At 48.3% G+C, this 26,492-nt stretch overlaps 1 protein-coding gene across 23 annotated transcripts in view; it reads left to right on the top strand.

Annotated features, from left to right (window-relative positions):
- Window positions 1–707: 707 nt before the first annotated feature.
- Window positions 708–26,492, top strand: part of SUN1 (Sad1 and UNC84 domain containing 1) — a 53,308-nt gene continuing 27,523 nt past the window's right edge. For 8 of the 23 annotated variants that reach the window (XM_067012877.1, XM_067012874.1, XM_067012867.1 and 5 more), the window contains exons 1-6: window positions 1,417–1,439; window positions 15,751–15,847; window positions 22,361–22,510; window positions 23,887–24,071; window positions 25,006–25,032; window positions 25,136–25,321. In XM_067012877.1, the coding sequence (XP_066868978.1) occupies window positions 15,771–15,847; window positions 22,361–22,510; window positions 23,887–24,071; window positions 25,006–25,032; window positions 25,136–25,321 (625 nt within the window). In that variant the 5' untranslated portion in view covers window positions 1,417–1,439; window positions 15,751–15,770. Of the gene's footprint in view, window positions 893–1,296; window positions 1,440–15,750; window positions 15,848–20,109; window positions 20,180–22,360; window positions 22,511–23,886; window positions 24,072–25,005; window positions 25,033–25,135; window positions 25,322–26,492 lie in introns of those variants that run through there. The other 15 variants (XM_067012870.1, XM_067012866.1, XM_067012884.1 and 12 more) reach the window with 13 other exon arrangements.

Below are 26,492 nucleotides of genomic sequence, written 5' to 3'. Positions count from 1 at the left end.
CATTAAAATGGCCCTTGCAACTGGTTTTTCCTTTTCAACGCTGGAAGTCTTTTCCTGAGCGGGCAATGTGGTAGGCTCTTCCCGCCCTCACCCGCCCTCTAACCCGCTGGAGCCGCGTTTCCTCTTTTGTAAAGTAGGATCATAATAGCTTCTTTATCTACCTGGCAAATCGGTCGTGAAACTTAAAAGATACAGTAAAGGGCAGGGCTCAGCCACTGCAAAACCCCACCCCAAAGTGGCCTGTATTATCTGTGTGGTCCGTGGGTGGAGGAGCCTGCAGGTCAGGAAGGCGCAGGTGTCCTTGGCAGGCCCCGGGGCAGCAGCCGGAGGGCCCAGCTCCGCCGCGTCCCGCCTCGGAGGAGCGCACCTGCGGCCCGGCGCGCACGACTGGGGACGCGGGCGGAGCTCGGAGACCGCACAGTTACTGGTGTGGGGGGCGGGGGCTCGAGGACAGCCACGGAGCACAGGGACGGGTGTTGCAGGGATGGTGGCCGCGGCGCGGGACGGCCTGGCTGTTGCCGGCCGAGACCCGGATCCTCCTCAGACCGGGGTCCTCCTCTGGACAGAGACCCTCCCTGAGACTGGAGCCTCTCCGCCCCTCCTCCCGGCTCTCTCGCCCCGCCCCCTCAGCGACGCGCACCTCCTCTGAGCCCCGCCCATTTCCCCGCCCCACAGCTCGGCAACAGTTCTCGATTGGCTGGGCGCCTAGGTAGGCCGCCTCCGCATTAGCCGAGGAGCTTCGAGTGGCGCGCCCGTGATTGGTGGACATCCGCGTTTCTCCCAGGCGCGGCGCGCGACTGGCTGGCAGAGGCACGGTCTGCGGGGCCTGGGCGGTGCAGTCGAGGCCTCAGGCGGAGGCTGCTGGTGGGGGGGCGGCGGCGGCGCAAGGCAGGTGAGCTGCAGCCGGGGGTCGGGGCGGGGGTACGGGCGGAGTGGGGTCGGGGCCCGGGCGTCCCTCGTGGCGGGCTGCGGTCCCCGCTAGGGCCGCCAACGGCCGCGGCGCTTCAGCCCCGCTGCCCCCGCGCCCCCTCTCAGCCCGGCGTCGCCGCCCCGGCGCCTCAGTCCCCTCCCCCTCAGCCCGCTCCTCCTCAGTTCGCTGCCCCCAGACGCCCTCTGCCTCGCCCGGTCCTTCTTCAGCGCCCCCGCGCCCCCTCCCCAACCCGGGCGCGCCCCCGTCAGCTCCCCTCCCCCCACACAGCGCCTCCTCCCCGGCCCGCCGACCCCCGCCTGCCGGCATGCGGCGCGGTCCCGGGACGTCGCACCCCACGCCGGCTGCCTGGCTCGCGTGCCCGGGCTCGCCGCTATGCCCGGGGGTCGCGCGTGCCGGTCGCTGCCCGCGGAGGCCGCTGACGTCGGGCGGGCCCAGCTCGGTGCCGGGTCCTGTGCCAGGTTCTCCGTGCACGACCCGTTCTCTCGCTCCGCCCTCCCAGCTCGGAAACGTGAGCGGTTCGGGTCTATTTTCGTCCATTTCGCTGGACGCTTCAGAGTTCCTTTAAGTCTGGAAACGCGGGACGGTTGGGTAGTTCTGGGGAATTTTCTCAGTTTATTTGGTTTGACAATTTTCTCTTTTTTCTTAATCTTTTTTTGTGTGTTTTGGAAACGCTACTGTATTGGGGCACTGGACCTCTTGGACCGGTTTTCTATTTTTTCATCTTTCTCTCCCACTTTCTAGCTTTGCCTTGTTCGACTTTCTAGATTCTTCAGTTTTTAATTCATGTGTTGAGCGTTTTATTTGGGCCATCAAATTTTAAATTTCCCAGAGGTTTTTGGTGGTTATTGTTTTTCCTCTAAAATTTAGTAACATGTTGTTGTTTCTAAATGTCGTGGCGTCGCAGTCTCCGTCCGTGGCATAAGTGTTCGCTGGCTTGAGTCCGCCTGTCCTGAAACGTCAGGTGATCTTGGTTGAACTCGCAGAGCTGAGAGCGGGACCCTGCCCAGCCCTTCGGAAGTTCTCTGCACCTGCGCTGGTCCTGTCACTGTTGGCTAGGAAGACGGGTGGGGTTACCTTGAGGGACTTTCAGTGTCATTGTCTTTAGGTCCTTTTACTGGACTTGTTAGATTCCCAAAGACGGGCTTTCCAGCCTCCTTCCTCGTTTTAGAAGTCAGGTAGAAGAGTGGGGCTGTGGCCTCCACAAATTAGCAAGGAAGTGCCCACTTATCCCCCTTTACAGGAAGGCATTCTAGAACTCAGCTATGCCTCTTACCCTCTGGTCTAGAGAGCCCTTGGCTTTATGCGCCCCTCAGTCTTTGTTTAGGGGAGGCAGGAAGGGGATCCATGCAGAGTAGTTAACTGCTTTTTTAAAAATTGTGGTAAAAATACACAATATAAAATTTACCGTTTTAAGCTGTACTGTTCCTTGGCATAAAGTATGTTCACAGTGCTGTGCAACCATCCCCACTATCTAGTTGCACAACTTTTTTTTTATCAGCCTGAATGGAAACCCTGTGCCCATTAGCAGTTGCTCCCCATTATCCGCTGCTCCTAGCCTCTGGCAACAGCTAGTCTTTCTTCTGTCTCTGTGAATGTCCCTGTTGTGGATTTTTTATGTAAATGGATTCATACAGTATGTGGCCTTTTGTGTTGACTTCTTTCACTTAGCATGATGTTTTCAAGGTTTATCCATGTTGTAGTGTGTGTCAGAACTTCATTTTTCTTTACAGCTGAATAATATTCCATTGTATGAATATATCCCAGTTTGCTTATCCATTCATCTGTTAATGGACTTTTTTTTTTTTTTTTTTTTTTTTTTTTTTGCGGTACGCGGGCCTCTCACTGTTGTGGCCTCTCCCGTTGCGGAGCACAGGCTCCGGACGCACAGGCTCAGCGGCCGTGGCTCACGGGCCCAGCCGCTCCGCAGTATGTGGGATCTTCCCAGACTGGGACACGAACCCGTGTCCGCTGCATCGGCAGGCGGATTCTCAACCACTGCGCCACCAGGGAAGCCCATGTTAATGGACATTTGAGTTGTTTCCACTTTTTGCCTATTATGAGTAATGCTCCTATGAACATTTGTATACAAGTTTTTGTTTGAGCACCTGTTTTCATTATTGCGGTATATCTTGATAACTAGGAGTGGAATTGCTGGGTCACATGGCAATTCTATGTTTAACTTATAGAGGAACCACCAAACTGTTTTCCACAGTAGCTGCACCATTTTACATTCCCACCAACAGTGTGAGAGGGTCCCGATTTCTTCATATCCTCTCCAGCACTTGCGTTCCATTTCGTTTTATTATGGCCATCCTAGTGGTTGTGAGGTGGTGTCTCATTTTGATTTTGATTTACATTTCCTTAATGACTGATGATGATGTTGAGCAACTTTTTATGTACTTGTTGGCCGTTTATATATCTTTGGAGAAATGTCCATTCCAGTCCATCGTCCATTTTTTAATTGGGTTGTCTTTTCGTTGAGTTATAAGAGTTCTTTATGTCTCCTAATACTACACCCTTATCAGATACATGATTTGTGTGTACTTTGTTTCATTATTTGGGCTGTCTCTTCACTCTGTTGATAGTGTCCTTTGATGCACAAAAGTTTTAATTTTGATGAAGGCAGATTTATCTGTTTTCTCTTTTGTTGCACATGCATTTAATGTCATATCTAAGAAACTGTTGCCAAATCCAAGGTTGTGAAGGTAAATCTCTATGTTCTTTTTTAAAAAATATTTATTTATTTATTTTTGGCTGCGTTGGGTCTTCGTTGCTGCACGTGGGCTTTCTCTAGTTGTGGCAAGCGGGGGCTACTCTTTGTTACAGTGCACGGGCTTCTCGTTGCGGTGGCTTCTCTTGTTGCAGAGCACAGGCTCCAGGCGTGTGGGCTCAGTAGTTGTGCCTCATGGGCTGTAGAGCAGAGGCTCAGTAGTTGCGGCACACCGGCTTAGTTGCTCCGCGGCATGTGGGATCTTCCCGGACCAGGGCTCGAACCCGTGTCCCCTGCATTGGCAGGCGGATTCTTAACCACTGTGCCACCAGGGAAGTCCTTCCTTTCCAGTTGGGATGCCATCTATTTCTTTTTCTTCCCTAATTGCTCTGGCTAGAATTCCAGTACAATCTTGAATAGCAGTGGTGAAAGCAACATCTTTGTTTTCTTTCTGATTTTAGGGGAAAGCTTTCAGCTTTTCACCATTGACTGTGGTGTTAGCTGTGGGTTTTATTAAATGCCCTTTCCTGATTGAGGGAAGTTCTCTTCTATTTCTAGTTTGTTGAATGTTTTTGTCATGAAAGAGTTGGAATTTAACAGGTGCTTTTTCTGTACCAGTTGAGATGATCACGTGGTTTTGCCTAATTGCTTCTTAAACAGACTTTCATCATTTGACTTGTCCTGTATTTTGATTCCACTCTACATCCTTACTTCCAAATGTTCACAGGTGTCACTATCTTAAGCCTTTGGGGTTCTGTGATGAAAATTGGGTTATTTCTAAGAGTTCCTCTTTGCAGGCTTCTCAGCTTTTTCTGGCCTAAGTCAGTTTTTATTCATCCATTTGCTTTCTAGTTTTTGAGTTTCTTGCTTTTGTTTTTTCTGCCTTTCAATAAATGCCAGGCACTTTTGCTAGAGGTGGTGATAGGATGAAACCATCCTTCAGCATTGCAGCACCTGCCCTTACCTCAATATTTCAAGGTGAGGTGAGAGCCCAGGGAATTGCAGGGCATTTCGTAGACCCCCTGCTGAGCGAGGCTAAGTGTCCTGAGCACATCCCACATTTGAGCACCAGATTGGGGTTTGCAGGACAGTGGTAACAGGTGGGGTTGCTGTGAATATTTTGGTGGTGGTTGTGCTCGCGCCGCCTGCAGGAAGGTTGCAGCATTATTTTGTTGACTGAAAACACCTTCATTTTCTTCCTCCTCTTCTTCCTAAATTTGGAACTCATTGCTATTTTGGACAGCTTAGCCCACTGGATTTCCAGTTAGAAGAGACTAGGCCTGCTGCATTTGAAACTGTTTACTTCCTTTGGGCCAAAATAAACTTAGGATTGATAGAGGAAAAGTACCGACCATGATGTTGCTGTTTACAACATGCAATTTAATCACACGTTGTAATTGGCTCTACTTCGTTAAGTGACTTGTGTGATTCATTAGTCAGTTTTGTAGTTTGAATTAGATCTGTAAAGTACTTGTTAGTTGGGTGCTTTGTTTTTCATTTAGCCGCACAGGGGCATTCAGTGAATGGTCACTGGCTGCGAATTTTAGTTGAGGAACTAAGAACCATGTGACAGACGGTTTTCGACGTTTGTGCGGAATAAAACTGCAGGTGCCAGACTTCAGCGGTGTGAGTGACCCAGTGCAGATCAGCGATTCCCACTGGGGCGCGAGGCGCTCCCCAGGGGCGTGTATGGCTTGAAAACAAAGTGGAGCTTTGCCTAGTTGCTTTGGTCTTAAGTCATTCTACGTGCTTTATGTGATCTTTATTTAACATTACTGGAAGATGGGAGCCATGTGCAGAATATGAAAAAGGTCAATTTAAAGGTTTCTTTGCTTGTTATTTATGCTACAAACCTTTTTTTAGTACTGGAGAGTGCTCACTTTTAGCCTGGTGCTTCACATGTGGGAGGACGGAGCATTAAAGGGTGATCTCAGAAATGGTGTGGATTAACTGTTTACATTTATAGTAGAAATAAAATCCTGTAATTGTTGTTTCTAATTGTTCCCAGTTATAGTTGGAAATGAAACAGAGTGGACGCCACTGTTCTAATTAGATGAGGAAACATAAGAAGTGCTTCAAATTCATTAGAAGGAGTAAGGAGGCCAAATACGTGGGACCCTCACTGATCATCACGAATTCATCTAGCACTTGGGGCATGGTTTTTCCAGGACTTTGTCAGATGTGGAGCAACAGAGGGATGAGGGGGACCCAAGAATATTTTGGGGTGAAGGCAAAGCAACATGATAGCAATGCAATGAGTTCTCCCATTTCTCTGGGCACCTATGAGACGTTCATTGGTTCTGCAAGTCAGGGTTAGCGCCTCCCCTCAGAGTTCATGGTCTAGTTGGAGAGAAAGACTCTTTAATAAATATTACAATTTCCGTTAAGTGGTAAATGCCAGGGAGCACTAAAATTGGCACCTAACTTGGATATGTTGGGTTGGGGGCATCCAGGAGAGCTTCCTGGAGGTGTTATCTCAGGTACAGCCTAAGGACGAGCAGAAGTTAGCTGGGAGTGATTGGGGTGGAAAGAGAACAAGGGATTGGGGAATCAGGAATCAGGAGGGCATCCCAGACAAGGAGAGAGCACAGGAACAGTATGTAAATGGGGTGGGGGGAGAGGGTTACCGGAGGCCAGGTTCCCAGTGAAGCTGTGGTATGTGTGGTGGGAGATGGGGACGTGGGGCTTTGGACAGAGGGTTTACTTGCAGGTGCTGGGAAGCCATGGTGGGATCTGAAGGCAGGGAGATGGTCAGGTCTCTTTTTAGGTGGTCTGTTGTGGCAGTTTTCTGTCTTGAGGAGGCAAGACTGGAGACAGGGAAATTAAGGGCGCTTCCTCACAGGAAGCCAGCCAGAGGTGGTGCAGCCGGGGACCAGCTGGAGGGAGGGCTCTGCTGTTCTGAAGAGGGGGGAGCAGTTGGACGCATTGAATTTAGTTACTTGTGGGTGACTTGCAGAAATGCTCCACGAGAAGTAAAATCAGATGCCTACCTCAGTGTATACAAAGAAATTACAAATGGATTCGATGAATTAAAAATGGAGGGAAATGTGAAAGTCAAATCAGTAAGAGTAGTAGAATCCATGACACACTGTTCATGTGTTCTTGGATTAGGAAGGCCTTTTTCTTTTTTTAAAAAATTTTGCATTGTTTTGATTTTTTTTTGACAGACACTTTAAATCCACATATTATCAAGGGAATTTATTATTTTTTAAAATTTATTTTATTTTTATATTTATTTTTGGCTGCATTAGGTCTTCATTGCTGTACACAGGCTTTCTCTAGTTTCAGTGAGTGGGGGCTACTCTTCGTTGCGGTGCGTGGGCTTCTCATTGTGGTGGCTTCTCTTGTTGCGGAGCACGGGCTCTAGGCGCGTGGGCTTCAGTAGTTGTGGCACGCGGGCTCTAGAGCGCAGGCTCAGTAGTTGTGGTGCATGTGCTTTGTTGCTCTGAGGCATGTGGGATCGTCCCCGACCAGGGATTGAGTCCCCTGCATTGGCAGGTGGATTCTTAACCACTGGGCCACCAGGGAAGTCCCTAGGAAGGCCTTTCTAAGCAGGACAGGGAAGGACTGACTGTGCAGCCCAAGTCACCATAAGTTTGTTCAGTAACAGACGGGGGCCATCCCAGGCGTGTGTGACATAAGTACGGTTGATGTCCTATAAAACAGTGAGAAAAAGACAAACCTCCAATAGGTTGAGATATAGGGCTGGCCTTCACCCGTCAGAGTGGCCCTGGAGAGTTGACCACTTGCAGTGTTGAGAGGAGCAGTCAGGTTAGGGGGTCCCAGAACTGCCACCCAGCATTGCTTCCAGAAGGCTCTCGCTGTCATTCACTGTCGCTGAGCTCTTTGCAGTGGAAGAGCCGTGCATAGCTCTTCTAACTACCAGTTGTAAGAAACTTCAGAGCACTCTGGGTTTGAAGCAATACATAAAACTGTGTGGTTCATGTTTTCTTTATTCTAAGAAGAAAGACCCTTTACAGTAACATGCATAAAGTAAATTGGCTTTTGCTGAAACACTGAAACAAATCTCACTGTAAGAGGAAATGCAGCTTTTATTTAAAAGATCAGGAGCACATATCTTTGGGAGATGTCAGTGTGTGATAATGCATCTTCACGTAGAAGGAATTATTTTCCCTAAAACTCAGCTATTAGGGAAACAAACCTATCTAGCCTGCATCTTTTCCTGTTTCATTTCCAAAAAAAGGAAAGAAACATTGGATCTTGGCTAGAAACTGTCAGTACATAGTTGCTGCAGAAAATAACTAACTTCTGTTGAGTGTTTTCACCCTTGTGCCAGGAAGCACTGAGCGGGTTAGGTGTGGTAACCGGTTGAATCCTGCAGCAACACTGAGAGTCTGGAGCCACATAGAGTGAGTAATGGTACCAAGGGTTCTTACAGCTGAGTAAGAACCCTGCAGGTCTGGCTGCCCTACACCGCTTCACAATGAAGGCCATTTTTTAAAATAATAGTTACTGGGTTAATTGTTTAAATTATAAGACCAAAACCTACTCTTTTTAAAAAACTTTTTATTTTATATTGGAGTATAGTTGATTAACAGTGTTGTGTTAGTTTCAGGTGTACAGCAAAGTGATTCAGTTATTCATATGCATGTATCTACTCTTTTTCAAATTCTTTTCCCAGTTAGCAAAACCTACTCTTTTTAAAAAACGTTGAATAGTACCTGAGGGGGTAAGTGAAAAGTAGAAGTCCCATTCTCTGTAATTTTACCATTAAGCTTAGTGTAGTATTTTTCCTGAAGTTTTAAAAATATATTCAAGTATATATATAACATGTATAGCATTCTGTAAAGGTCTTTCAAACATTTTTAGGTTATAGTCATTTGTAGTTTTAAATAACGAGTTCATTTTTAAGGACTCTCACTTAGTATAAATTACAGTTTTTCATAAACTAACAATGTTTTGCTTCCTTAAAATGAAAACAGGTATGTGAGGTTTATTCCTGTTTGTTATGTTGTGGAAGTAATTACACTGAACATGATATTTGGAAAACAATCATTTCTAACCCATTTTATGATTTTTTTTTAATCTGTAGGAAAAATAACTTAATTTTTTTAGTCTCTCCGTTATGCAGTTTTAACAATCGATTAAGTCTGAGCAGAGTAATTATGTTAAGGTTTAGTACTCTGGGCTTCCCTGGTGGTCCAGTGGTTAAGACTCCGTGCTTCCACTGAGGGGAGCATGAGTTCAGTCCCTGGTCAGAGAACTAAGATCCCGCATGCCACATAGCAAAGCCAAAAAAAAAAAGATTTAGTATTGATACTAAATTTTAAAGGGCACCTCTGAATTTTAGTTTAAAAATTCTTCTCTACAAGGCATGTAACAATGGAACACCTGATTGTGCAGGTGTGCATTGAAAACCAAGCTCTGGGTGATGAAGAGTTGGCGGGGGTGGGGGTGTGGGGGTGGAGCTGGACTGCGTTTGCAGGTGCAAGGCCCTGAGGGGCCCCCGTGGGCCTGTGCTGTCAGCTCAGGGGGCCCTCGGAGACGGCCCTGTGGCATATGGCAGTGTCTGGAGCTGCGCCCAGAGTGGGGAGGAGGGTGCTGCCTGGAGCCGTCCCCTTGGACTGCTGTGCTGTCTGTGGATGGGCTGCAGTGCTGATGGTGGATTTGGATGGGGCCAACAAGGTTGCTCTGTGCAGGTTCTCTTGAGGGTTTCTGCCAGGGAAGCCGTGTTAGCCCGTGTCAGCCGGGCTCGCTGCTAGTCTCAGCCTACTTGGTCAGCGACCCCATCAGTTCATAGAAAGCTTGATTTGTAACGTGCTTGTCTTTATAAAGACAGTGCTTTCAGAGCAAATTCTGGTTGCCTTATACATAGTTTAATAAAAAATAATTACTAGGTGACGATACTTGTGGTTTATAATGATGAGAAGAAATCCTGCTCACCATTTTTAAAGTTTGTCTTTTTCTAGTTTTATTTTAGAACTGATAGCATTTCCTAAGAAAATATTTTGTGCTAGTTTATTTCAGGACCGTTAACAGTTTTATTTTCTTTCTTTGGTTTTGCCATTTGCTGCAAGCTCTGTTTTCAACCTTGTGTGACTTGTAATTTTTGATATTTTTCAGACATGTTTTCTAGATTAGTACAGATGTTCTAAATTGTAGAGATTCAAATTATATGTGGTGGTTGAACTAAAATCCATTTTTGACCAAAGCATTCAAGAACAAAAATTGCGCTTCATTATTTCATTTCTACCATATGATGCAAATGTTACATACAGTGTATACTAGGCAAGGTAAAGGGTATTAAAGGAGAAACCAAATGTAACTTATGAAGCATCTTAACTCAGATTTAAAAACCCTGCTAGGATCTTCATGTTTGTAAAGATACTTATTTAATTTCTTAGGTTTGAAACCAAAGTTTGCTCCCTAGACAGAGAACCTCTTCTTTTGGCTGTGCTTGCCGGCTTACGTGTGCTTAGCCACTAGTGAAAGCAAGATAGGAGGGAGACACCGGGGTGATTTATGACGATAGCGCTTCCTTTTCCACTGGAAGATGGCGCTCTGGGCCCACCATCTCCTGAGGTGAGCCCTCTTCCCTCTTGGGACTGGCAGCTGCAAATCGAAAGCTGTTACAGAGCTCTGGCTCTGTGTTCCGGGGACATGGGGAGGCTCCCCTGAGCGCCCTCTCCCTCCCCCCATGTTAATCCGCTGGGCCTGGAAAAGCGGGGCGGGGGGGGGGGTGCCTGGTGTGAGCCGCGGCTCCGGCTCCGCTGTGCAGTCTCCCTCCCATGTCCGGGACACTCGCGGGGCGTGTGGCCTGTGAGGAGGTCCTCCCAGTTGTAATACTTTCGGGAGAAGGGAGTGGCCAGGAACAGTCTAGAGAAATGAGGACAGTGAAGCCTGCTGCACAGGGCACCTCTGTAAACAATCATGTTTACAGAATGTTGACTTTGTATTCATTCCAAGACTTTCTGATGCCGTTGAAAACGTTTTCAATCCATTTTTTCACTTGCTCTTTCAATACTGCTCAGATTATAAATGCAAATCAGATCTCCCTTGAGTCACAGGCTGAGGCCGCCTTTAGGCCATGCTGCAAGTAGGAAGGCTCTAATGTTACACGTGGGCTTGAAGTAGCGGTGATGTAAGGGGAGACTGGGAGCGGCGCTGTGAACATGCCAAGCGCTGTTGGCGGGAGAACTGGTATCGCAGTTGCACTTTTGCTGCTGGGGGTCCTGATGAGCTGAGAGAGACCAGAGCTGGTGTTGTAGCCTGCGGGCCCCAGGAGCCCTCTGAGCTGCCGCTGGACTCCGTCGTTTATTTAGGCTGGGGGTGAGTGAGGCTTCCATCTCAGGGATTGTCAACTCAGAAGGAAAAAAAAATCCTTTTTAAAAAAAAATTTAAAACAGGCTATATAAGTTTATTCCACAACCTAATTAAAGCTAACTTTTTGAGTGTTTGTCATGTGTCAGGCACTGCTTTAAAGACATTATTTCATTTAATTCTCTTTTTTACTTTATTTTATTCTATAATTTTATCTAATGCTCACAATTTATGAAAGGAACTAAAGATTAATTTTAAAGTGTTCTGAATCCATGTCATGATCTGTCCAGTGAGAAAGAATGAGGCAGCAGGGTTGATGGAGGACAAGCCGGGTATGGAAAGAAGCAGCAAAATACATTCTAATAAGATACATGATCACACTCTGTAACGCGGTCCACGGTAAACGCAGGAGAGAGCGCTGGCCATCACTCCCTAACTCATTACTGAGTCAAGCTTGGTGTGGCTTCTGCCGCTGCTTTTGGAGGGTCTGCTTGAAGAGGTGGTCGTTTGGGCTGTGGAGGAAGTACTGGCCAGAACATGTACCTGGGCCATGGGTCTGATTAAGCAGGGGCAGGATTCTGCGTGCAGGTGTATAGTTCTATACGGACATGGGTTTCACCGGAGAACGGAACATAAAATTCACATGGTTACAGGAGCAAAATCAGAATGAGTAAGAACAAGTAGGGACATCCAGTTGCGTGCTCCCTTTCCTTCCACTGCCGTAGCCACTGAGCTCTGCCTGTGACGGGCCACGGCCTCCCTGCCCTGTCTCCTGTCTGCCTTTCCTCCAGAGCCGCGTGGCCTGCTCTTCCTAGACTTGTGTGTGTCCACACTGGTGCTCTCTTGATGGTGTTATCTTTGGGCATTTTATTACGTTTGAAGCTCCCCTCATAAAACATTTAGCCAAAAGTCTACCACTGTGCCTGCCACTCAGCTCATGGCTCTGTGTTGTCAACCGCAGGACTTTTACGTGGTCACTCTGCTGTAATCCTATCTTGCTTGTGGTAGGCTTGTGATGACCAGTAGCTGCATTTGGTTCTTTGATAGAATTTTATTTCAGAGACAAGAAATTAAATTTCTTTTAAAATTGTGGTATAAGGCCTACATTAAACCCAACTACGGTGGTGTCGCACAGCTTTATCTGTCTCATTGATTGGAAGAACCAGCTTGAACAGTGTGGTCCACTGTGCCTCTGACAGCTTTTGAAAACAGCGTTTGTTATGCATTAGAAATTAACCTCTCTTTTAGGTAGGTGAAAACCTGAGAACAGATTGATGTAACTTTTAAAAGTAAAAAGGCTGTAATAGATAAACAACAGGGACCTTTGTATAGCACAGGGAACTATCAATATAATCAGTATCTTGTAATAACCTATAATGGAAAAGAATGAAAAAGAATATATATACACGTGTATATATATGTTTGTACGTATGTATATATAACTGAATCACTTTGCCGTACACCTGAAATCTTGTAAATCAACTATACTTCAATTTAAAAAAATTAGAAAGCATTAGGACTTCCCTCATGGTGCAGTGGTTAAGAATCCGCCTGCCAATGCAGGGGACACGGGTTTGAGCCCTGGTTTGGGAAGATCCCACATGCCGTGGAGCAACTAAGCCTGTGAGCCACAACTACTGAGCCCGCGTGTCACAACTACTGAAGCCTGCATGCTAGAGCCCGTGCTTCTCAACAAGAGAAGCCGCTGCAATGAGAAGCATGCACACTGCAACGAAGAGTAGCCATCACTTACCACAACTAGAGAAAGCCCATGCGCAGCGACAGAGACCCAATGCAGCCAAAAATAAGTTTAAAAAAAAGTATGAGGTAAAGATGTCCCAAAAAAAGAAAGCATTAAAAAAATAAATTGCATGGGACTTCCCTGGTGGTATAGTGGTTAAGAATCTGCCTGCCAATGCAGGGGACACGGGTTCAAGCCCTGGTCCAGGAAGATCCCATGTGCCGTGGAGCAACTAAGCCCGTGTGCCACAACTGCTGAGCCTGTGCTCTAGAGCCCGTGAGCCACAACTACTGAGCCCGAACGCCTAGAACCCGTGCTCCGCAACAAGAGAAGCCACGCAGTGAGAAGCCCGTGCACTTCAACAAAGAGTAGCCCCTGCTCACCACAACGAGAGAAAGCCTGCCCACGGCAAGGAAGACCCAACAGAGCCAATAAATACATACATACATACATGCAAATAAAATTAAAAGGCTGCTAGTTCTTGCATATGTCCTCCTCACCGGGCTCTAACTGCTCATTCTGTGCTGAGTCTTGGGCTGGACCTCCTTGGATCCCTTCAGCGGCCATGCCAGTAGCGCTGCTGCTGCCCTGCTTCACAGACAGAGCTTCCTGTGTGCGAGGAGCTGCCCTCAGGGCAGTCAGCTCATGCGCAGAGCTGGGACCAGAGCGCACATCAGCAGGAGTCCCAGTCCCTGTTCTCAGCCGGACGCTCTGGTGGCATCATGTCTTAGTCATGATGTTTAATTTAAAGGCTGCTTTCGGGCACCTGCCATTCACTTGTTTATAACACTGTCAACCAGTTTCTGTAAACCGGTCCAAATACTCAGTTCACTAAGGACGTCTTGAATTCTTTTTTTAAAAAATAAGTTTGTTTGTTTGTTTGTTTGTTTTTGGCTGCGTTGGGTCTTCATTGCCGTGCACGGGCTTCCTCTAGGTGCGGCGAGTGGGAGCTACTCTTTGTTGTGGTGCGCAGGCTTCTCATTGCGGTGGCTTCTCCTGTTGCGGAGCACGGGCTCTAGGTGCGCGGGCTTCAGTAGTTGTGGCTCGTGGGCTCTAGAGGGCAGGCTCAGTAGTTGTGGCGCACGGGCTTAGTTGCTCTGCAGCATGTGGGATCTTCCCGGACCAGGGCTCGAACCCGTGTCCCCTGCGTTGGCAGACAGATTCTTAACCACTGCACCACCAGGGAAGCCCCCGTCTTGAATTCCTGAATACGAGTTGTAGAGAAGTTGGTAGAAATTATCAGCAGTTAGAACTGCTTTAACCTGGGGTTGGTATTGTGGGTGTAGTAAAACATGAAAGTGAAAGATCACTTTGGGAGTAAAGTTAGGAAGTAAAAATCAGTTATCTTCTCTAGAGGATGAGAGCAGTTATGGGGTATTAGTATTGTTATGGTTGCTTAGTAAGTCATTACTAACCGCCGCGCAGTCAGAAGCCACTATTACACTGCTGCTGGGTGTGGCTGTGTTCTGTGGGGGAGCTGGGAGGAGACCTGAGCCATGAGGCTGCCCCTAGTGTGCTGTTCCTCAGTCTCTGTGCCCTTGAACCTGGGCTCCAGTGCTGGTGGAGGAGACAGAGGGGAGCTCGAGGCAAGTGAACAGGTACTGAACAAATACATGGACCCAGTACTCAAAGGTAAGTTTATTTGCAGCAAGAGGTTTACGTGTCTATTAATAGAATGAATTGTACTTGTTGAGTGTGAGTTCTACCTGGGCTGGCGGGCCAGGTCCCTGAGAGGAACTGAGCGTTGTCGAAATTAGTAGGCACAGTAAAGTTCTTACATATAAACAATGTTCCTTATTTCTATGGGTGCTTAATTTTTAAAAGACTATTTGGACTGTTTAAAAGAACATGCAGTATTCGAATTTAAGTCCTTTTGGCTTAGTTTATAGAAGTCAGTCATTTATACCTGAATATTTTTTATCCAGGTTTATCTTCCTTGATCTTTCAGTAGCAGATTATGATTCACTTTACTCCTACGAGGGTGTGGGGTTTTTTGAAGTCTGTGTGTGTATATTTTTAGCCAGAGGAAAGTTTGAGTCATTCCAAAGAAACCTAGATGACAACATGAAAAACAATATGCTCAAAACTTTTTAATTTAAAAGTAATCTGGGGCTTCCCTGGTGGCGCAGTGGTTGAAAGTCCTCCTGCCAATGCAGAGGACGCGGGTTCGTGCCCCGGTCTGGGAAGATCCTACATGCCATGGAGCGGCTGGGCCCGTGAGCCATGGCCGCTGAGCCTGTGCGTCCGGAGCCTGCGCTCTGCAACAGGAGAGGCCACAACAGTGAGAGGCCCACGTACTGCAAAAAAAAAAAAGTAATCTGTGTTTTCCTTTGGGGAAAAATAAAAGTATTAACAGTGCCTTAAGCTTATCTCTTATTCACCCTGCAGTTTTCTGATTCTGAGTTGCTTGTAAAAATTTTGCTGCCTAGGAAAGTATGGGAGTGCTTCTTGACCACGGAACAAGAATCAGTTCTGTTTTAATAACAATGAAAATGTATTCCAGAAGAATGAGAACATTTTGACACCTTCAGGAATTTAAAAGTACATTTGGAAAGGATTCTGAGTTACTTTCTGTATTCTTTTCATCATTTTAAGTCAGTTGATCTAGGATTTCCCCTTGTTGCTTTTGTAGATTTATAATCCTAGGGAACTAAGTATGACACTGTGTTCTGGACTTGCAACCATGAGAAAACTTGTCTCCTTTGCTTAAAAAAAAACAAACAAACCAGGGCTTCCCTGGCGGCGCAGTGGTGGAGAGTCCGCCTGCCGATGCAGAGGACGCGGGTTCGTGCCCCGGTCCGGGAGGATCCCACGTGCCGCGGAGCGGCTGGGCCCGTGAGCCATGGCCACTGAGCCTGCGCATCCGGAGCCTGTGCTCCGCAACGGGAGAGGCCACAACAGTGAGAGGCCCGTGTACCGCAAAAACAACAACAACCAAACCAAACCAAACCAACCCTGCTTTACTGGCCTTGTTTAATCAAAGTGTTGATGATGACTCTAGTCAGTCTGCATTGGGCCACCACAGACAGGGCTCCTCTTTGTGTTCCGGCCTTTAACAGCCCGCATTGCTTTTCCCGCCTTCTGCAGTATGCTTTGAGACCGTGAACATGGACTTTTCTCGGCTCCACACGTACACTCCTCCCCAGTGTGTGCCCGAGAACACTGGCTACACGTATGCACTCAGGTGAGCTGCTCACATGCATGTTGTGTTGTCTTGCCTGTGCTCTTCTTGAATGCTGTTGGGTTAATGGGGGCTTTATGGTACTTGCACCCAACTGCTCTGTGTTGAAAGTGAAAATATCTATGAACTTTATGTTATGCTCTGGCTTTATAAAACTGCTAAACTGACATGGGAATTATGAGGTGGTTCTGAAAACCGAAAGTTTCTGATGACTCAGTGATTAGTCATTGCAAATGAATGACTGTTTTAGCCTCCACCCGGGTGGCTGTGGTCTTGAGAACACAGCTGTGTGGTTATGGTGGAGTTTTGTGATTTATATTAATGGCTGAGTATTTTAAAATTAAGAGAACTAACCTGGAAAGTGACTTGCCTTTGAGAGGAGCCATCATAAATAGAATTGTGATGAAGCCCATGGTTTCGAGACTACAACTTCTGTCAAATGCACTAAGTTTTCTGTTTTTATTTGTATTCTGATTTGATGCTGAACCTTGAAGTTGGAGTCTTAGAAGCTGTTGACTTGCTCTTTGCCTTTCTAGTTTACCAAGTATTGATAGAAAGGATGATTGAGACGAAACTTAAGTATTATAAAATTATGGGCTATTGCCAAAGGGAAAACATTCCTGGATTGGTGAAGATTTGATTGGCAGATAGAAAAACCTTTGCATCCTGGCAAGATGTTTAAAGCACATAAGGAAAATGCTAGTGTCAGTTTTATCAGTGGCTTGTTTTCTAAAGGGTAAAAATGTAATTGAAACTTAAAGAAAATTGGAAGGTATTTTAAGAAAACTACTTCTTAACAGCATTAGTCAAATCTCATATTTAATGATTGAGTTTTAAGTCACAATTTTAGATCATGTCACACTTCCTGTAGTAACACACTTTGTTTTTGTTAAAAGTCCTGTAGTTTAGAACAAAACGAGTGGGCCAACTCAAGTAAAATTGCTCCGTATTCTGTAGTGTGGAGCATAAAAAATAGTAATTCCTGGTAATTTATTTTTAGCTTTTATAACCCATTTTATTTTGTTTTTATATTTATTTATTTTAACCCATTTTAAATACAGTTTTTAAAAGTTGCCTATGTCTGGGTTCTCTACAGAGAACCCAACCCTTGTTCAGTGAGGCCTGCGGATGGATCGGAAGTGGATGAGAACTAAGTGGGAAAGGCAGGAGCACTGAGCTGTGCTGGGAGGTGGGCCTGTGTTTGTGGGTGAGGGGAGGGCAGCGAAGGGTTTCAGCCAGGAGGGGTGGGTGGAAGCAGGGGTATGCAGATATGGAGAGTGGGGCGGTGCTGTTCAGAGACTGGCAGGAGTTCAGGAGAGACTCCGTGGGGACCCAGACTGCGGCAGGGCTGGGCGGGGCGTGGGGAGGGAGGGGTTCGGGAGGGAACACTGAGGGCCTTGTACTTGACTGGAGGAAGGGAATGAAGGAGGAGGCAAGGGTGACAGTCATGGTTTGGCAGGGGCCCAGGAGGAGGACCCCTGGTTAGCGGGAGGGTGTGTGAGACTCCGGCTCAGGAGCCATGTGGGCGGCAGTTCTGGTCTGGCCGCGTCAGCACGTCACGATGGGAGCCTGAGGGTGCCCTGGGGGCCAAGGGCCCACACCGCAGCCCGGGGAGCAGAACTCTTGCCGAGGGTCCCAGCCACTTGACACCCAGTCTGGAGGGGGCACACCCAGCTGTGGACCTGCCTCACGTGGCTGTACCGAAGCCGGCTCTGTCCTTGCCTGCCCTTCCCTCTCCTGCCTGTGTGTCTCTACGTCCCCACCCTTCAGTGAAGCCTCTGTTTACCGTCCAGCTCCAGCAGAAACTCATGGTCCCTGGAGGCTGGGTTTCCCTGCAGCCTTTCCTCACAGCCCTTGGTCACGTGGCCTGGCCCGAAATTGTCCTCCTCATATCCTTGTCCTTCCAGACCCCACCCCTCTGCCTGCTAAACTCCCAGCTCTGACCGTCTGTCTCATTACCACCTGGGTGGCCTCTGGCTGACCACTCCATGTCCAGCACTGCTGGCCTGCAGCCTCAGCACTTTGAGTAAACACGTAAAGGATCCTGCAATATCCTGGTCATGCCATTTCTTTAAGATGTTGTTCTATTGTGGAAAGTGCCAAACAGTGTGGAAGTCTGGAGAATAGTGATGATTAAGCCCCTTCGCCTCTCACTTAATTTCATCAGTTACCAGTACTTGGTCTCCCCTCCCCAGTGGGTTGTTTTGAAGCAAATCTCTAAAAGATAACGGTACTTTTAAAACAACTAGTCAGAATACCAGGTGTTGAGAACCCAAGGTAGAGGAGGGGAGAGGAGAGAGTCTGGGGCAGGTTACCGTCACACATGTTGCCAGGCAGTCGGGACCTGCTGGGCTGGGAGGCAGGGAGGGCGTTGACCTCACTGGTAGGAGTCCCTCCGGGGGCTGGCAGTGTCTGGAGCCGTACCGGGAGGGCAGTTGAGCTTATCCAGGTGAGAGTATTGCCAGGCCCTGGGACAGAAGGCCAGCAGGGCAGGGGACACGGCTGGGGGCAGCTGTGACAACAGTGTGAGTTGGGGTCCCTGCGAGGCAGGAGAGCCGTCGTGGTGAAAGGTCATCAGTGATGGTTGGTGAGGTTTGCGGCTGGGACTTCAGAGGGGCGGCGTGGGGGTAGGTGCTCGGGGCAGTGCTCTGGACAGTAGGGCTCTGGACAGAGACTTAGAATGGTCACTGGGTGTGACCTGCTTTGCCCACATGCCTCTCCCAGTTACCGCTGCACCTTTGACCGTGTAGCCAGATTCAGCGCTGGTGGCGCGCTGCCCACTCCACGGCTTGTTGCTGCCTGGTGTCCATCCAGCTTTCAGCTGAGGTAGATTTTTTCCAGCCTTTTAATTAGAAGTGCATCTTGAGAATTCCCTGGCAGTCCGGTGGTAGGACTCAGTCCCTGGTTGGGGAACTAAGATGCTGTAAGCCTCCTGGTGCAGCCAAAACAAACAAATAAATAAAAGTGCATCTAAATACCAGACATCTTAAAAAGAACAATGCGTAATTGATGAGAGAACTAAACCAAAATCTTATACCCTTAAAGATTAGGTCTATACTTTATATTTGGGGTCTTTGTCTATATTATCTTCTTTTATATCCTAGTTTGGTCACTTAATTCTCTCTAATCCTGGATAAGACACCTGAGTTTAAATTTTGTACCCCACCCCAGCTTTATAGAAAAATTAATAAAGGAGCTTCCCTGGTGGCGCAGTGGTTGAGAATCCACCTGCCATTGCAGGGCACACGGGTTCAAGTCCTGGTCTGGGAAGATCCCACATGCCGCGGAGCGGCTAAGCCCATGCACCACAACTACTGAGCCTGCACTCTAGAGCCCGCGAGCCACAACTACTGAGCCTGTACTCTAGAGCCTACGAGCCACAACTACTGAAGCCCGCGTGCCTAGAGCTCGTGCTCCGCAACAAGAGAAGCCAAACTGCAACGAGAAGCTCGCGTACCGCAACGAAGAGTAGCCCCTGCTCACCGCAGGTAGAGAAAGCCTGCGTGCAGCAATGAAGACCCAGCGCTGCCAAAAATAAAATAAATAAATTTATTTTAAAAATAAATAAAGTAACCTTTAACAATGGCATGTGATGAGGTTGCGCTGCCTCGGGGCAGTGCTGGTGTCCCGTGTCTCCATCAGACATTCGAATCTTTCTGCTGGGCCCTGGGTGCATCTGTCTGTAGGAACCTGTTACAGATGATGGTTGGGATCCCAGCCGAGGGCAGGAGAGCACAGGAGCTGGTGGAGCACGCGCACGGAGTCGTGGGGTGGGTGCCCAGCGCCTCAGGAAAGCCCCTCAGAGGCAGACAGGCACTTGTCAACATTCAGGTCTGAACTCAGCACAGAACTGTTGGTCCCCGCCTCCTCCCTCCCTATATCCCCCCTCCCCCGCTGTGAACACTGCTGCAGTTTCTGTTTAACTGAGCACTGTCCAGCTCAAAGTGAAAGTACCCATGTTCCTACCTCCTTTCAGCTCCAGAGGTAACTACTGTTACCGGTTTGGAGGTGTTTTCTGTGCTCTTACACATCTGTGTTGGTAATATGTGCTTTTATTTATTATTGAATATTTAATTTATTTATTTGTTTTGGGCATTGCTGCACAGCTTGCTGGATCTTAGTTCCCCCGACCACGGGTTGAACCCTGTGCTTTTATGTTATATATATATATATATATATATATATATATATATATATATATATATATATTTAAAAATATGATAGGATGATAATAGGGTATTTCTTTTTTCATTTAACAGTATATCTTGGAGGTCTTTCTGTGACAGTATATATAGATCTTTTATGTTTTCTAACGGCCTCACTGCATTACATAAGGTACATGTATCCTAGTTTATTTCATCATCCCCTTATTAATGGACATTTCCCAGTCATTTGCTCTTTTCTTTTTTTTGGCCATGCTGCGTGGCTTGCGGGATCTCAGTTCCCCAACCAGGGATTGAACCTGGGGTCACGGCAGCGAAAGTACGGAATCCTAACCACTAGACCACCGGGAACTCCCTCATTTGCTCTTACAAACAGCTGCTATACTGGCTTCTTCCCATGGCCCTCTCTAATCAAAGTAACAGGTATCTGGAATACCCTTCTGCCGGCAGGGACATTATGTTAGAGGTTCTGTGTTGGAAAGCCAGGACCCTGTCCAGACTGGCAGCGTTGTCGTGTCCCCTGAGTTGCAGCCTCTGGGGCGTGTTGGGGTGGGAGCCAGAGGTCCGGGTGCCGTCGTCAGCTTCTTGCCTTCTGCACGTTTGTGTATTTGTCTAGGTTGCTCCTCGAGACACACACCTGCTCTGGGACCTGACAGAGGCTGGTGGACTTGAACTGCACTGTCCTCTCTTGACGTTCAAGTTCATAAATGGCCGTCCTCTAAACCCAGGACTTAGGTTACGAGCAACATGGTGGAGGGGTACTGGTCCATTCTTACATGGTATATTCTGACTTGAAATAACAATTTTCTTAAACGAGAATTATAATTATGTAAAATACTAAAAATAATCTTGGAAGAAAAGTAAGCATATTTTATACTAAAATTAGGTAGAGCTTAGCGTCCTTGCTGCTCAATGTGGGTTAGTGCAGCCTCTCTCTTGCCCCACTCCAGCCTCTCAAGTTGGGGAGGACCTTTTCCTGAAGTTACGTGTGACGCCTCAAATGGATTTGACAACTTGAAGCAATTTATAATAACTTTCTGAGGGTTTGATTTAACAGTTTTTAGTGTCATATCTGATAAGTTTATGATGAATTTGATTCTGCAAATATTTTTATAATATAAAATAAAACGCGGAAATGTTCTTAAGCCCATTTACTTTACTCAAATACCCTGGTTACCCTGGATTTCCAGGCCCTTAGCCCAGTTGTCTGCTGTCCTGAGCGGGGGCTGTTCTCCCACTGCTTACTAGATGCGCCCCCAGCGCCTCCACCTCCTCCTGCGGATAAACTACTTGAGGGGTTTGGAGCCCTATTCTCCGCCACAGCAGGGCCTGCCCAGGGCCTCCAGGGCGCAGGCCGTCCTTTAGCGCCCACGCGCACGAAGGCCCTTTGGTTGAAGCCAGGCCCGAGGTTCTGCAGCCCCACCTTCTGTGCCTTGGGCTGCAGTTCTTCTCTTGGCCTGCTTTGTTCCCTGTGGCAGCCGTGGCCTCTCCCTCCCTCTCTCACCTTCCTCCTTCCTGTCCGGTTGTGAGCTCACCTTCTGGCGGTGTGGAGTCCTCACTTGTATGGTGGCCCCGGCTGCTGGACTGTCTGGAGGATCCCCGCCCCCAAGGAGGCACAGAACAGGTTCTCGACTCACGTTTCTGGATTTGGAAAACTTGCTGGAGGCACAGAAGGATCTGTGTTTTGGTTTAAGATAATTACGTGGAAGGGTAGTGGAGTGGCCTTTCTGTGTACTAGTTTGTCTCTGGGTTTCTGACAAATTAAATGCGAAGTGTGTTGGTGGCTCAGTCACTGGATTTTCCTTTTCTCCTTACGTTGATTCATTCAGTGACCTACTGGGATCTCGGATTAAATGTCCCGTAGTGGTCACTGTCTCGTTAACTGCTTTATCAGGCAGTGTCTACTAGTAAATAGTTACGATTTTCTAACAATGTTGACCTCATTCCCTGTAGGTGGGGAGTCTCGTGAATTTCACACGTCCTCCCGAGCTTCCCGGGCCGGGTGTAACCTTGAGCACCAGGCAGCTGGGGGACTCACCTCACACGTGCTGTGATCAGAGCAGATGTAGGGGCGTCAGTTGTTGAGCGCGTTGGGTGCCAGCTTGCTTTTGCTCTCTCGGAAAGGCTTAACATAGTGATGGCTGGTTTTTTTGTTTTTTAAAAAACTATTTTATTTATTTTGGCTGTGCCGGGTCTTAGTTGCAGCATGCGGGATCTTTGTTGCAGTGTGCAGACTCTTAGTCGTGGCGTGTGCTGTTTTTAAACATTCACACTAGGTTGCACGTTCTGCTTATTTGCTTTAAAAGCGGTGTGGTGAGTGGTGTTGATCCATGATGGGTTTCTCTCCTTCTAGCTCGAGTTACTCTTCTGATGCTCTGGATTTCGAGACTGAGCACAAGTTGGGTCCTGTGTTTGATTCTCCAAGGATGTCCCGCCGCAGTTTGCGCCTGGTCACCACGGCCTGTGCCGCTGAGGGTGGCCCCGCTGGAGACGGAGCTGCCAGGTGAGCGAAAACAGTTAAAACCAAACACACGAGGTTTCGGTCTGTAAAACTTCACTCTCTCGAATTTACGGGTGTGTGTGCACACAAAACTGCACACGTGGTCGTAGCTTTACTGTGAATGAGGCTGAAGCCAGGGCCGGGGTGTGCGGGTTGTTTGGCGCTGGTGTAAAGAGGGCCGCGGACACCCCTCCCTTCTGGGCAAGCGTTCCCAGCTCATCTGCGTAGCGGGCCCCACAGCAGTTACGGGAGGAGCCCTGCCCATCATCATGTGGCCCTGCAGGTGTGTGTATTGTTAGTGCTTTACGTCTGTGTATACAATCTGTGAACTGACAGATAACACGTGTGAAGTTTAGGTGTTTGCCTGTATTTATGATTGTCCTATTCACTTGACTTCTGAACTCACCACGTGCCCATCACTTATTTGTGCCCAAGAAGGAGCAAAAGTGTGCAGGATCTTTGTGCCATTTCGAGATAAAGAATAAAAGTAACAGCTTTCCTTTAACATCACTCACGTGAGAGTGACGAGTTTCCTGCCTGAGTGGTCCACTCTTGGGAGTGGGATGGTGGCTGTTGAGAGGTGACGGGACACTGGCCTGACAGCAAGGCTGGGCGCTGGTGTGTGTGGCGTCACCTCCCCATCTGCGGTTCACACACACACTGCATGCCCCGCAGCCACCTGGGGTTCATGTGCAGTGAGGTTCTTGGATATCCTCGTTTGGGGTGTTCATGCACGTATTGCTCTGGGAACCACGGCTGAAACGGGCTCGTTCTCTGTCCCCGGGCGACGCTGGGACCAGGTTTCCCTGCTCGTGGGGGCCTTCCTGTCTCTGCTCCCGGCCTTTTCCTCACTTCTCGCTCCCTCAGTGGCGGGGGGGTGTCTTCAGGCACTTTGTCTCCATCCTTGTGGTAGAGCCAGTACGGGAAGGATTTTGGTGACAGCCTCTCCTCGCTGTACTTGATGCAGTTCTGCCTTTACTAGTGACTGAGAAACAGTGTGGAATGTGCCTGTGGATGCAGTTACTTGTTTTAAATGGTGGGGGTGGGGGAGACACTAAGTCTATAAATCATGTAATTTCAAAATATAGGTCATTTTTATTCTTAGGTTATTTTGAGTTTGAACCACTTTTGGGTCATGAGGCCCCAGATAATCTGAGAACTACGTTGTGTGTACAATTTTAGGAGGAGTTCTTGAGCCCAGCTTAACAGTTCCTTTTTTAGATTAACAGATGTCTCGTTACAGCAGAAAGGGCATAAGAACACGTTGCCTTAACAGTAGTATATTCATTCTCAGGCAGAGATTTTGTGTTGGTAAAATGTCATCGTTTGTATTTACCAGAAAAAGTCTGTAGACTTGTTCCGTTCTCCTTCCTTCTTAGACTAGCAAAACAGCGTAGCAGTGCACACAAGCCGGCATTTAGCATCAACCACACCTCGAGGAAGGTCCTGTCCTTGGCTGTCAGCCAGAGCGGCTCCAGTGCCACGCGGGCTGCGGCTTGTCTGCGGCCTCCTGTGCTGGACGAGTCTCTGATCCGCGAGCAGACTAAAGTGGACCACTTCTGGGGTGAGTCATCTCCAGTGACTTCTCCGGTTCTTCTGGGAAGAAGGGGCGTCGTGGCCGGGTTGTCCCTTTTCCCCTTACTGGGGGGAAGGAGCCCCAGGAAGTTTGGAGGCCTTCCTCTGGACTGAGATCGGAAACGCGGGGAAACTGCTTCCAGCTGCCGGTTGAGTGTCGTGATGTGGAAGATGGAGTGGAGTGGTCAGGGCAGTCTGATTAACCCTTGTGTGTCTAAATGCATGACTTCTGTGGGATGTTTAAGGAAAGTCATTGGTAAACTCACCAGCATGATTTCAAGTTTCAGACAGCAATTTCTGTCTCATTGGAAAGCATCTAGTATAGACAAATTGACACTAGGAAATGGTGTGGCTTGTGACCTGGATTGACTAAGGCAGCAGCGTGACCCCAGTCCTCCCTGTGGAGGACTCGATGGCCACGGGGGCCATGCCTTCGAGGGGCCGCAAAGCTGCTTGTGTCCACTTGATGTTCCAGTTGGCCCTTCCGAGAAGATTCAAAGATTAGATTAGTTCCAGAAATCTTATGTGCTGATTTGGGAAGCCCTGGAGTTCGTATTCTGTTTTGCTCACTAGCGAAGTAGCTCCCGTGCAGCAGAGGAGGCAAGTGTGCTGGTGCTGAGGTTCCTGCCTGTTCTTCTGTGCGCAGCATTGGGTGTATGTGTGTGTAGACAGTGTGAGTGCTTGTGAACAGAATGTGTGGCAAGGTATTTTCTCCAGAGATGTGCTTTCACCTGGAATTGAAAGCGAGCATCTCTATATACCTGGAGAAGTTTCTGTTAATTCTAGGCATTGTAGGAAGTCGATCCTGACCAGTGCCATGATGCTGACTTATTAACCATTGTAACCTTTACTTTCGAGTTTGTGTATTTTGTTCTGTTTTGATAATTTGAGCTTAACAGCAAAAATATGTGTGTGTTTTTTAGGTCTTGATGATGACGGAGAGCTTAAAGGTAATTTCGTCCTTTTCTTCTCCACATTTTTCAAGATGGAGGTTTTAGTTAGGTGTTTGCAGATTGTAGTAAGCGGGTTCCATCTCGTTTTTGCAAACTTCAGGTGGGAATAAAGCTGCCATTCAGGGAAACGGCGATGTGGCCGTGGGGGCCGTAGAAGCAGCGGGGAGCAACGGCTACACCTGCAGCGACTGCACCCTCCTTTCCGAGCGCAAAGGCTCACTCACCGCGTACTCCACTGCCCGTGGCCTGGCCTCAAGGATTTACTCGAGGGATAGGAGTCAAAAACGTAAGTCTTGCTCTTTTAAAAGGTAGAAAAAGAGTTCGCATCCAAATATTAGATACGGCCTTTTCTTTTCATCAACCTTGTCTTATCGGCCTCAGTGTCTGCACTGTTTCTACTGTAGACTCGAACTCAGAGTTATCCTTTAAAAGTTTAAGAGATGCACCCAAAATTCTCTCTGTTCCTCCTCTCTCAACTTACATTTAATGTGGTTGGTCTTTTTGTACCTGGGAGGGTTTGGAATTCCATAAATTTGAACTTTGAGTAAGCAGGAGAAACCTCATCCTGAACTGGACCTGTGGTCTGTGCGCTCACCTGCAGGCGCTCCTTCTTTTCCTGGGAGCGCAGACTCCAGGCGTCCGGGGAGTCAGGGTGGGAGGCAGTGATGCTTGAGGCAGAGGCGTGTCCGCTCTGGTCTCTGTTGTGGGTGAGAGTCCATGACCGCAGGGACAGCTCACCGGGAGTGTGCGGGTTCTGGGGGACACATGGCACACCAGCCTTGTTTGGGAGGGCGGCAGGCATGGTGGAAGGTCTCGCGGGGCAACCTTGGCCCCGCTGACCGACTGAGGAGGCCCTGGGGACCCCGGTGCGCCTGCTCGACCACAGAGGGCCCGGGCCTGGCCATGTTCCCGGCTCTGATCAACAGCTGGGCCAGGCTGAGTCGGCCTTGCTGCTGGGCCCCTGGGGGGAGCACAGCTACAGAGGCCCTTCCGGGGGCCACCGTATGACCGAAGTGCCCCTCCAGGCTCGGGGCTCTGCGGCTGCTGTGATCACTGTTCGCCATAAGGGAACACATAGGGAGGCTGGGAGCCCTCGACTTGAAACATGTGTCGCCTTGTTTCCAAGCCCTTGGTACCTCGTCTGTTTAATCTGAGCCCTGGACTGCTTGGCAGAGCCAGAAGACATGCTCGGGCAGGGGGACAGGGCCTGGACAGGACCGTGCAGGAGGGCAGGGCTGTCTGTCCGCTTGCCCGCGTTCCTGGCTGTGCTCTGCGCACGAGGGTGCCCAGCGCATGCTTCTCAAGTGGTGATTTTGACATAATGAAGGATGGTACCTGGACTGACAGTTATTTCTGTTTCGGCATCTCATCCTTGTGGCTGGACCTTCTGGTTTGGGCTGCTGTGGTGTTACTGACCTTCTTAGCGTTAACAGAGCAGTGTGGGGAACACAGTGAGG

The sequence above is a fragment of the Kogia breviceps genome, chromosome 14 (assembly GCF_026419965.1).
Source record: "Kogia breviceps isolate mKogBre1 chromosome 14, mKogBre1 haplotype 1, whole genome shotgun sequence".
NCBI lineage: Eukaryota > Metazoa > Chordata > Mammalia > Artiodactyla > Physeteridae > Kogia > Kogia breviceps.
This window is presented reverse-complemented; position numbering and strand designations above follow the sequence as displayed.